Source organism: Pseudomyrmex gracilis, unplaced genomic scaffold (assembly GCF_002006095.1).
Source record: "Pseudomyrmex gracilis isolate BER0280 unplaced genomic scaffold, ASM200609v1 scaffold_205, whole genome shotgun sequence".
In the NCBI taxonomy this organism is placed as follows: Eukaryota; Metazoa; Arthropoda; class Insecta; order Hymenoptera; family Formicidae; genus Pseudomyrmex; species Pseudomyrmex gracilis.
In genome coordinates, this window is record NW_018020789.1 from 190084 (window position 1) to 203111 (window position 13028).

General features: G+C 44.3%; 1 protein-coding gene across 1 annotated transcript in view; it reads left to right on the forward strand.

The window, feature by feature from the left end:
• The window catches only part of LOC109858457, a 40191-nt gene that overhangs the window by 17511 nt on the left and 9652 nt on the right, over positions 1 to 13028 (forward strand). Inside the window, exons 6-7 of the mRNA XM_020435727.1 lie at positions 1228 to 1553; positions 1644 to 1954. Of these exons, the coding sequence (XP_020291316.1) occupies positions 1228 to 1553; positions 1644 to 1954 (637 nt within the window). The remainder of the gene's footprint in view (positions 1 to 1227; positions 1554 to 1643; positions 1955 to 13028) is intronic.

Below are 13028 nucleotides of genomic sequence, written 5' to 3' on the forward strand. Positions count from 1 at the left end.
TTTTCGTGCGGTTGTTCTCTCTTTTTTCCTTTTTTTTTTTTCTGACGAGGTCACCGCGCAATTTCGCTGAAAACTATCGTTCGCGCGCGCGAACGACATTGCACTCGAATGCCATTTTCAACGACGCGGGTCGTCGTCGTGGGATTATTGCGAGCGTCTCGTGAAAATTACGTTCCCGTTAATATCTGAACGGCGCACGCTAGAATACCTACGCCCTACGTTAATTCAACGCGGTGCTCGTGCGAATTATCTTCACGGTAATTATCTCATCTACAACACGTAGCTGCGATGTGTTTTGTTGCGCCCTTCGGGGAGGGTCACTTTGTTAACCCGCGAAGAATCGCAGAAACAAACGAGTTTCAAAATTTTAGGTCGATGTGATAATCACTTATAAAAATATTAATACGTGACAAAATAACGCCACGAAATTGAAAACATTTTTCTAACGCGTCTCGAAACATCGAATCGGTTTTATTCAATTTTTACTCAATTGAGAAATTAAAGGTTCACCGAAAAAATTATATTCTCGTAAGTAGAAGATTTTATACTTAAAAAATCTTCTTAAAGATTTTAGATGATATTCTTCCGAAATTAAGAATATATTCTTTATTTAAGAATATAGTCTTTTTCGATAGTGAGATATATATATGTTTTTCTATAGAGGCTTTTTATATTTTTATCAATATTACTATTTAGAGGATTTTCCTCTTAAAATAAGAAATTCTTCTTGGCGCCTATTTTAGTATAAAAATATACTTAAAGTAAGTGGGATATCCTCAAAACAAGAATACAATTTTTTCGGTGTACGTGTATATATATATATACACCGAAAAAATTATATTCTTATAAGTAGAAGATTTTATACTTAAAAAATCTTCTTAAAGATTTTAGATTATATTCTTCTGAAATTAAGAATATATTCTTTATTTAAGAATATATTAGTCTTTTTCGATAGTGAGATATATATATGTTTTTCTATAGAGGCTTTTTATATTCTTATCAATATTACTATTTAGAGGATTTTCCTCTTAAAATAAAAAACTTTTCTTGGCGCCTATTTTAGTATAAAATATACTTAAAGTAAGTGGGATATCTCCTCAAAACAAGAATACAATTTTTTCGGTGTTAAGTTATGTCAAGATTATGTCAAGGTTACCTTTAAACATTCGGATGATGATTTCCTCGTGTGTTTTTCTTCCACCAACACCAGTCGTTTTCCTTTTCCAGGTACCCGTGGAGCGGAGAACTCTGCCCACCGACTTGCCGGGGCCGTCGCGACGACGACCGTTCACGAAGAGGCACTCGCCGTCGGCGGAGCCGTGCTCTTCCGGCGGCAGCAGCGGCGGTGGTGGTGGCGGTGGCACAGGCGGCGGCGGAGGCACAGGCGGCAGCGTCGCCACCGGCACCGGTTCCGGGATGCAAACGTCGTGCTCCCTGCCGGAGACCCCCGTGTTCGCCAGAGGTAGCGATATTCCCAGAACGCCGCAGCACGCCGGCAACCCGACGCAGTCGAGGCGACAGCCCGGCTGGTACGCACCCACTACAGCCACCGGGTAAGCCAGCAGTGCGATGAGAAACGTCAATATTGTCCTTTTTTTTGTTATCCGTACACTTTATGCTGATCCTCGTTTGTTTGTTTTCAGCTATCGAAGAAACAATCCCGGTCTGGAGCAAGCTATAATCGGCACGGAGCTACTCCGGTTGGCGGGCGGTCCGAATCGCGGTTGGTACCCGACCAGGAAGGCGAATCAGCCGCGACCGGCGTCGATCGAGCATCTCGAGCGGCTCAACAACGCTTACGACGCGCGACTACCGAGCACCGGGGACCAGAGGAAGCCGCTCACCCTGCCCACGAACATCACGCCCAACAAATACTTCGGCCAAAGTAAGCACAGCTCCGCCTCCAGCACTCGCGAGGCGCTACGGAGGGTCACTAGCTTGCTCATCAAGAAAGGTAAGCGCCGGAGATTCGCGCTATTAGAAAAAAAAAAAAAAAAAGAAAGAAAAGCACCGCGCGCCTTTTGAACGTGTTCGCGCGTGGCACGATCGGAGAACGCGACGTCGCCGGTGACTTCTGTCCTGATCGCGCCTAGATCTCCACTTGCCTCCGAAATCAATTTCACAGTTTTTTTTTTTTTCTATGGTTTTCTCTCGGAGCAGTGCTGTTACGAGTTTCTAAACCACGAAATCGTCAATTTAACGTCTTCCACACAAGATGTTATCTCCCGCTGCTCGTCCGGCGTGTATTCGTAATGGTGCTGCTACAGTTGAACTGTGAAATATCACTCGAGACGCAAATGCGGACGTGGTGCGCGCGTCAGATTTCGCCGTGGGAGGAAGATTTCGCGGAAGCGACAAGTGACTTTTTCCGATATAAGTCGCCAGATCGACTCTCCGGTCAAATCTGTCCTCCACGTTGTGTTTTTCAGAGATTTGACTATTTTTGAAAGCCCGCAATTCTCTTTGACAAGTAATCCGCAAAGGAGTTTCTCTGACTTGTATCTTGTGTGACCTTTCGTGGCATTTGAGTGCCGCCGAAATTTTAACGCTATCTTCTCTTCTTCTGTAATAATATCTGGAATGCCTGCGCTTCTCTGATTCTCTTACTACTACTACTACTACTACCATTACCGTAAGATCATGAGAGAGTAGTTTCGACCTACACATAGTGTGCACCGTATATTGATTTTTTTTAAATTGATTTTGAATTTTGATGTTTTAAAGTTATCTTTGTGTACTTCCATCAACAATAGATTCACACATTGCGGAGTATGTTATGTAATTGAGTCTCTATCTAAATTATTGTTTTTATTTCTCCCCGTATATACACCGAAAAAATTTATATTCTTGCAAGTAGAAGATTTTATACTTAAAAAATCTTATTAAAGATTTTAGATGATATTCTTCTGAAATTAAGATTATATTCTTTATTAATATATTCTTAAAAATAAGAATATAGTCTTTTTCGATAATGAGATATATATGTTTTTCTTATAGAGGCTTTTTATATTCTAATCAGTATATATTCTTATCAATATTACTATTTAGAGGATTTTCCTCTTAAAATAAGAAAATCTTCTTGAGGCGCCTATTTTAGTATAAAAAATATACTTATAAAAAAATTTAGTATATTATAAAAAATTTAGTATATTATAAAATATACTAAAGTAAGGGAATATCCTCAAAACAAGAATACAATTTTTTTGGTGTATGTGTATATATATATATACACCGAAAAAATTATATTCTTGTAAATAGATTTTATACCTAAAAAATCTTAAAGATTTTAGATGATGTTCTTCTGAAATTAAGAATATATTCTTTATTTAAGAATATATTTAAGAATATATTCTTAATTTAAGAATATAGTCTTTTTCGATAGTGAGATATATATATGTTTTTCTATAGAGGCTTTTTATATTCTTATCAATATTACTATTTAGAGGATTTTCCTTTTAAAATAAGAAACTCTTCTTGGGGCGCCTATTTTAGTATAAAATATACCTAAAGTAAGTGGGATATCCTCAAAACAAGAATACAGAATAACAATTTTTTCGGTGTAGGTATATGTGTAGATATTTTTTTTGTGATTATACTTTTCGAACGTGTATCTTTGTTTAAATTCTTTTAACGTACGCACAAAATCTCCCTCGTTTTTATTGCATGAATCTTAACAACTGCAGTAACCTCTCTGTCGCAGTCTCGTAAGAAAAGTATGTAATTTATTACACAAACTATAATTAGTTTATATCGTCTTACCCCAAGTTTTGACAGTCTCTCTCTGCAATTTAGCGGCAAAAGCTCTGCATGCTGACGTGTAGTTGAACTCGAGAATGCGGTGTGTGAAACTTTACAAATTGTTCTTTAGAATATATCGCTGTGCGTGCGTTCTTTCGAAACGCTAAATGATTCCGCTGTTTCCCGGAGAATTCCCGCCGTAAGAATGACGCGATGTTATCAATCGCCGGTTTCATCGCTCGCGTCGGTAACTTAGCTACTCTGCGTTATCTCAAATTTCCGACTTTGCCGACGTGAGATCAAGTGCGCGTTCGCGTGTATGTAGAGACCTTTGGTTATATCAATTTCTTTTCACTTGTTTGCGCGCGGTAAAATGAGAACAAAAAACCTCTCAAGAGATTTGGAAAACAAAAACAATCGTGTGTTTCGCTTTCTCGGGGAAAAATATATCTAATACCGGAATTCGAGCGTGTCCCTAGAATTCTCTCTCTAGCGTTCTAGAGGACGACGTTTGTGTTCGGCGCCACTGGCAATTCTCCTCGTCGAAACGCGCGACTTCCGCCGCACCACGTGTTACGCGGGCGCCGTAACGTGGCGCCGCCCGGTGGCGCTCGGTCGAACAGCCTTCCAGCTGAATGTGACCGACCTTGAAAGCTAGTCCGCGCGGCTAGAACGGACGGTGAGGAACAGGAGGAGACAAGGCCTCGGCCGTGTTACACGTTGCGAATTCGTCCCCGCGTCCTTCTCCGCGTCCAGTGACGTAACCACGATGAATCAGCACCCTTTCCTCGGATTATTATTTTTTTCCGTCGACCACATGTGAGTTTCGTTGTTACATTTATGAAATTTACGACGCTGATAATTAATATTCCATTTACATAAACAAAAAAAAAAGATCTCGCAATTTATTTTTTTTGTTGTGTAATTTTTAATTTCTCCGATGACGAAAACTTGATCGCGTTTTCACAACCGAACCGCATCCTGTTGGTTTTCCGTGTCGTTGTTTCTCTCTCGTCGACAACGCTCGTTTCAACCGCATCCCGACGAGAGATATTGTTTCATTATCATTTCTCCGCGCGACGTCTCGCACATCATGTGACATGGCGCATCGCACTCGCCCCCGGCGCGACATCGTGGCGCAGAGACCGGCGGCGGCGGCGGCGGCGTTGTAAATATAATGAAAATAAATGCTGGAAATCCTCGAGAAAACTCGGGGATCCCGGCGGCGGCTACCTGAGCCGCCGACAAAACTAGATTTCGCATCCGTTTCAAGAGAGAACGAGCGGGGAGAGGAGGAGAGTGCTCTGCGCCGCATTGTGCGTGCGACATCCCCGCGACTCCGCCGCCGCCGCCGCCGCCGCTGCTGCTCGTAGATGCCTCCTTCGCACCCGAGGGTTCCCGTTATTGATTCGTCCGACGGAAGGTTCATCCGCAAATGTTTCCGCGTCCGCCTGCCGCGATTCGGCCGCCTGCGCGCTAGCGACTCCGTCGCTTGCACCTCCTCGTCAAATTTTCAAGCCCGCACACACGACAATGTGTGTCCGGACTTTCGGACTTTTATGGAGAAAAGCGTCTCGCGGGTTTTAATGAAATTGCGAGAGAAGAAAAGAATGGAACGCACACACGAAAAGTGTGTGCGTTCCACACGGCCACTCGAGAATTCGAAGGACGGTACGCCCCAAGGGTCGATTCAAAGTTTCTCACAGAAGTGGAAATAATTATCTTCAACAATAGAAATGACATTGAGGGAAAAAAAATAAGGTGATCCACCGTCCCGGGATTTTATCGGGACGCTTCCGATTTTTGCGATCGTCGCGGAATGCGATTAGCTCTTTTGTTCTTCTCTTCTTAGTTTTTTTTTAATTTTTACTTGTCGCAAAAGTTAAATGTTCCGAAATGTTCGACGACGGGAAAAACCTGGTTTCTCCGCCTCCGGGAAAAGGCAGCAAACGTGCGCGCTATAGAGAGAAGTTTCTTCGATCGGCGGTCGGCCCTCGGCGGTCTTTTCGTCAGAAAGCGGCAGAAGTTCTTTACAATCGCGCGCTCTTGAGTATACATATATATATATATAGTATCGCGTTCTGCTCGTTGCGATGTAAAAAAGCAACTACTTCTTTCCCTCGTCGCGCGTATCGAACATCGCGCTCTATAAATAACCGTTGGCGATAACACGACGGTTTTAATGCGTTTGCGCGCATTCTCTTTTTTTTTTTCGGCGAGAGTCGTCGCTCTCTCGTTCGTCAAACGAACAGAAATCTTCTCTCTCTCTTTTTCGTTTGTAATCCCAAATCGAATAAGAGCGTCGAATAAAATTTTGCATTCGCAGAAACAACGCGCGAATTGTTTCTCCTTCTCGATCGCGCGTTTGCGCGCGCGTGTTATCCGCGCGCACACACACACAAATGCCCGGATGTGAGGCAAAATCGATAACGACAATCATACGTGTGCGTGCGATTAACGTTTTATTGTACACTCGCGCGATCTCGGCGCGAGTCGCGAAACAAAAAAACCGTCCTCGCCACGAAAGAAAATAAATCATTAGCTTTCGGAAAAAAAAAATATTTTATCCGTTGCGCGAGTCTCGCTTGTTAAAATGCTTTTATATATATATATATATATATATATAAACTACTTCTTTAAAACGTTCCAAATTTTTTTGTACCACGTTGTCAAGGAGAGAGAGAGGAAGATGCGATTTAAAAGTCTCCGCGTCAAGGACGCGAGAGTCCGATTTTTAAGGTGGATGACACACGGACTGAATATCGATTGCGAAGGCTGACCTTGCGAGCGACGAATTGAATAAAAAAAAAAAAAAAAAGCGCCACTTATACCTCGAATTTTGCTCGTCCCCGCCTGACGTTAAATCCTCTCTAAGAGTCGCGCTGCGCTTTCTCAAGCTATTTTCTCTCGGCACCGAGAAACTTTCACACAACCCCCGACTTTCAATTTCCGACGAGTATTTACTTATTTATCCCTCACTAATTCACGGAATATTTTGAGAAAACAAATTGCGCAAATCTTGGGTTTCAATTAAAACGTGAGAATAATTCATTTCGCGAGATTTTGAAAGATTGTTCAAAATTTATCACTTGAAAACCGTTCCCTCGTAATAAACCAAGCGTTTTATAGCGCGTAGTATTTGTTTGAAAACAAAAAATGAGACTTCTATAGCTTCATCCTCCCGAGGAAGAGGACACAGACACAATTTTCAGTTAACTTTCCCCGCGTCGAGAATTTTGATTAATCGTCCCCCCCCCCCCCGATGTTAATATCTTCGGAAGAAAAAAATTCCGGTCACGCGCCGTTCTCCTCTTAGCGAAACGTCACAAGTGGCTCGCGGGGAATGACCATCCCGCGAGAGGGGGATGTTTTCCGATCGGTTAGTAGGTGGTGTTGGTGGATGTTTGGTGGGCGAGAGCGGGGCCCGACGAAGAGGGGGCGCGAGCATCCCCCTTGTCACGGAGAGCTAGTGCAATCGTTACTCCCGTCTGCCGGTCCGTCTAGCAACCCCGCGAGAGAGAGGGCGAACGGGCGAAGACCACCCCCCCTCCGGACAGCAAGCATCCGCCTCTATCGCGCCGCGGTATTCACCGACCTCGTCGTCGAGAAAATGCATCTCTCCTTTGAGGAGAGACAATATACCGATACCTTCAGAGAACTTCCGCGAAAATTTTCCACGTAATGCGCTGGAGCGTAAATTAATTAGCGCGGTGAAATTATCCCGCCAATTTTTTTTTTTTTTTTACGAACGCGAAAGAAGTTCGACCACTCAGAGAATTTATTTAATTGCGCAAAACGGCGACGAGATTTTTTTCACACGGTCCGCGTTTGTTGCGAAATATAAAAATTCCTTCTCGGGTTAATATTTCCGTTCTGGTTGCGCCTCGCGTCGCGCCTCATTTTATCGGGAAACGGCTGAGATTCGATGAGAGAGTTCGCTCCGATATTGCTCAGACATATCTCCGTCTCTTGCTTCAGTTTTTTTTTTTTTTATCGGCGGCGGAGTTTCCCGCTTCTTCTTCGGCGCGGCTGCGAATAATATCGACCGGTCAAGAGTTAGTCGAGCTTTTGTGTCGCGCGGCAAAATTCTCCGGGGGGGGGGGGCACGTCTGCTCCCGAGAAAATTCAGGCGTTTCCGCGAGGCAAAAGCCCGAGCGGAGATTCGGTTTACATCAAAGCGACGCCGCGCCTCTCTTAGAGACGCGCTTTCGCCGGTGCACGGCACTCTCGCGACAAACCCATTTAGCGCTCGAAACGCGAAAGCGAGAGAAGCTTGTTGGCGCGGAAAATGCACATCGCTCGCGGAAGAGACGAGCAGAGTCAGATTGTTGTTCATCTGAGCGAGAGAGGCGCGATTAAACTCCGCGGCGAGTTAAACTTGCCGATAACGATTTCGATGCGCGCCGTATCGTATCGTCGCTTGATCCCCCCCCCCTAAATCCGCGCACGCAATTTTGTCAAAACACAACGTGCGCGCTCGCGTCACACGACCGGTTTTATCGCCGAGCTTACGTAGAGTTTATAAATTACAAAGCCTCTCTCTTTCGCGTCATCTCTCGTCGTCGCGCGACGACGAGACCCAGTCGAGCGTGATTGGGACTCGAATCGAGGCTCGATTAGCTCGCATGAAACGACAACGCGTTGCGTCACGGAAAAATAAAAAAAAAAAACGCAGAACACATTCGGAATCAATCGAAAATCTCCGGGAGAAAATTTTTTTGTGTCTTCAATGCGATTTTTTTCGAATTTAAAAGGACGAGAAAGAAAACATCTGTTTTCTCTCTCTCTCTCTCTCTCTGTCGGAGAATTCGAAGAATCTTTGTCGTCATCGCGCGGATGACGCGCGTTTCGCCTCGCGTGATGGCAGGAAAACGCGAAAATTTCCAGAAACCAATTCGCGAAACGCGTCGAAAATTCCGTCGCGTTGGATTTCACGACCGCGCGGTCTTTTTTTTTTTTTTTTGTAGCGGCGGGCTCGCGTGAGACACGGCAATCGCCGCTTGCACGTGCCGTTAGTCATGCGAACGACGAGCTCTCTCGGCTTTCACGGTCGCAAGGTGGATAACGCGTTCGAGAGAAACGTTAAAAGACGGCGCGCTTCGGAAACGAAACAATCGACGACGACGACGAGCAACCGTCGTCGAACCAACCGATCGCGGCAACCGGTTACCGTTAAAGTTACCGATCTGCCGGCGACTCTCGTCGGGCAGGCATTTCGTCAATTAACTTCGCAACAACCGAGAGACTCCCGTTTCTTCCGCGCGACCCGTTATCTCGTCGCTTTTGTGAGAGAGAACAAACCGATTCCGTTGATGATTAATTGGGGTGAATTATTATTCGTACGTAGCGGCTTCGTGGATTTTGTTTTTTTAATTTGTCTTCGCCACGCAAATCCCATAGTCTTGTTCGTTACAACTGTAAAATTCCAAACAACTTGTAATTAGGATTTTTTTTTATCGCGTTTTTTTGGTATTTTCGCGCGATTTTTGCGGAGGCGACAGATAGGTCGTTTCGAGCTCTTCTTCTCCCTCGAATCACCTCGAGACCTGGTTTTTTTTTTTTTTGCCCGAGAGAATCCGGACACTTCGTTTCTGCTTCGCTCGCGAAAAAAAGATAAGGAGAGAACCTGACGATATGACGCGCGGTGTCAGCTCGACGCAATTGCGCGCGCGAGAACCTCTCGTTAACGGAATCAGAAAATTCTTTCATCACGAGATTTATATTCTCCGAGACAATCGATATGTCGAGCCAATCGAGATATTGGCAATTGGAAATAAAACAAACTCGCGGAATAATTTAAATTTAAATTTCGGAAAATAACATATCCGTGAAATCCAAGTCGCGTTTAATTAGACTAACGTAGTTGCGAGGAACAAAACACAATTGTTTGTTGGAATTGATTTAACGACCACTTCGAAGGTCGCCCGCGACCCAATCGCCGGCTTTTTTTAAACCTCTTTTTTTATTCCGATTCCGAATCTAACCGATACTTCACTTTCGAAAGTGGTGTTCGCGCCCATATAATTACACGGTCGGGAAATTTGGCTCACGGGCGGAATTTGCTCCGCTAGCTCCGAGCGAAGCTGTTACATTATTTATAATACAATTCATTACAACGAACGAGCGAGCGAGCGCCGATTGTTAATGGCGCCGAGTGAAACTTCAACAAGAAGCGAAAAAGAAAATTAACTTTTTTGTCTGTCTGTCTCGCCGTAAAGCGCATTTTCACGGTCCGCGAAGAGTCCGACTTCGCGGTTTGTTGTTGTTATTTGCAATTGTAAACAGATGCGGCGGAAAGCAACATTTTTTATATATTGTCAAAAACGGACTCTTCTTCTGTTTCTCAGCCAAAGTGGCGCCGAGACAGAAACAACGACGTTAAAAACTCTCGTTGATAAAAAAAAATGAACGACAAAGAAAAATTAATTAAAAACGTCGGATCCTTTTGTCAAATTGTTTTTTTTTTTTTTTTTTTTTAACTCGTCTCAATGTCCGCGCAAACGATTAGTGTTATAACTCGTCAATATATTCGAAGAAAATGCGTCTTAGAAATTTACTTTTGTCAAATTGTTTTTTTTTTTTTTTTTTTTTAACTCGAATCTCTCGTGCAACGAGAACTTGACTTGGGTTTTGTTCCTCGAAAAATTGTCGAAGTCTCTCGGTTTCCGAGAGAGAGTCCGTTACGCGTCACGCTCTCTCGGTGTCCTATAAATAGAATATAAATTTTAAGAGCATCCCACGCGTCGCGTGCAACAGCTGCTGCAACTCGACCGCGAGGAGTCGCGCTATCGCGCGTGGCCGTTTTTCGCGCGCGCGCGCGCGCGCGTGTTTTCCTCGGCGACGTCGACATGTGCTCATTACACGCGCGCCCTCGCCCGTGCGAAATTAACGGTTACGTCATTAGTCCGCGAAAGCGAGCGGGAAAATTTCCGCGAGTATGTATTTCCTTATCGCAGAAGTTATCTAGCAAATTATCCTCCTACCTGTTGTCTTTTCGAAAGTTCTGCTCGGCAATTCGTATTTTGTTTTTGTTTTTTAATTATTAACGACCTGATATCGCCGACAAAATGCGTCAGAAAAATGTCGCGCGACGCGACATTGTCACGGAATCGGCCTAGCCGTAGCGGAACTTGCGAACAAAAGTTTGAAAGAGAAACTCTCCGATCCCGCTACGTCGTAAATGTCACGTGTCTCTCTTCTGCAATCTTTATCAGCCCGAATACGGGCGGCGCGCGTATATATATATATATATGCAGGCGCGCGCGCGCGTTTTCCCCGGAAATTGCGACCGCGAGCGCGCGCTGTTTTATTCATTACACGTAACTCTCGTAAGTCTCGTACACGTCGGAAATCGATACACGCGGCCGGCGCGAGGGAGGGGGATTACATATGCACTTAAAAAGGTTTAAAAGTAAAATTTGCCCGAGAGAGAGAGAGAGAGAGAGACACGCGCGCGCGTGTCCACTGCGCTCGATTATTGGGCGTGTGTGAAATTTCACGCACGCCGGAGGGACGAGAGAAAAGCGCGAACACACAGAGAGGAATTCTCCTCGAAACGTGAGCGACAGCTGGGCCCAACATGTTGCGGAAACCGGTCCCCCGCCGCTTATCCTTCGGTAATCCTTCGGATTGAACGGTCCTCTTTCGTCCGAGAGAGGATGTTTTTTTTTTGTGCGCGCTTCATCTTTTCCCCGAGAAAAAAAAAAAGAAAAACTATCCTTAACCTTAGGGGACCAGAATTCCGCGACGCGGCAAGTTCGTTACGTTTGTTATATTTTTGACGAGAGAGAGAGAGTCGCGTAATTGACAAAATACAGAGAGAGGCGCCGACGGTATTACACGGCAAATTGCTACTCGCGTCGCGAAATTTGCACTTCAATTGCACTCGGTTCAAGAGCGTGCATCGACCGAACCCGAAGAGAACTTATTGATTTGTTCAGGGGGTGAACAGCCACCGCCACCACCACCACCATAGGCCCACCCCCTTTCCCTCGGGCGCGGGAAATACGGCTGGGAGCGTGTGTACGCGTCATTGTCCTCGACCACTCTCACTATCTCCAACCCTCCCGGGGCGAGGTAGCCTTGCGAAATTGCAGCTGATGCCGTACCTCCAACAAGTTGTCGGCGTACCATCGTCACGCTCGGCCAATCGCGTGTGTGTGTGTGTGTCTGCGACAACGGGCGTATATAAAGCGCCTGATCGCGTTGATTAAAGAAGAAACGGCGTTTTTCGCCGACCGAAAATCGACGAACGCGCTACTTCGTCGCGTCAACTTGCATTCGCAATCGCATCGCGAAAAAAATTCGCACGCGATAATTGTCGCAGATACGGTTTTTATCAGTCAATTATTTTCAATCGGGATTTTCATCGCAATTATAAGATATCGCTTAGAGAGCGAGTATAGTTGAAAAAAAAAAACTATGTAACGATAATTGATAAATTAATTGCTCGACGTACAAATAAGGATAATCTGTGTTTTATGTCATTGATAAAAGAGAAGTTCGAAAACTCATCGCCGGTATCAGCAGACCGGAAGAAGATTTCGCGTTTTATCTTCGTTTTATCTTCGTGTATTAAATTAATTTCAAGCTAATTGCGACAAACGAATTTTATCTCCTCCGAGCGCAATAGTGTGTCACACATATCATGCGTGATGTAACTCCTCCTCGTCTCTGGCCTTCACCGCGACCTTGAGGCGCCGCTCTCAACGACAATTTCGCGCGCATCTCATTTCTAATCTTTCCGGCGAAGAAATCTCGCGGCTCTCGCGTTTCTTAAGCACGATCGCCGCGCAAATTTTACATCTCAGCGATTTACGGCGCGAGAGACTTGGATTAAAAACACGACAACGGACATTTCGCGCCAAATGTCGCGCCGGACATTTCTCGCACGCGCGAAATAATAATTCTCCGACTTCGGACAATTAATCTGTTGATTCGAAATAAAAAAAAAAAAAAATACTTTGTGATATTTTTATACGACGCGAAATATTCTTCCATCAATCTGTATCGCGTCTGTATCTTCCGCAAACGATATTTTTTCTAACAAATAAAGCTTATTGAAGCTCGATAAGTTACTAAATAAGAAATAATTACGGACATCCGAGCCGATCGCACACCGAAAAAATTATATTCTCGTAAGTAGAAGATTTTATACTTAAAAAATCTTAAAGATTTTAGATGATATTCTTCTGAAATTAAGAATATATTCTTTATTTAAGAATATATTCTTAATTTAAGAATATAGTCTTTTTCGATAGTGAGATATATATGTTTTTCTATAGAGGCTT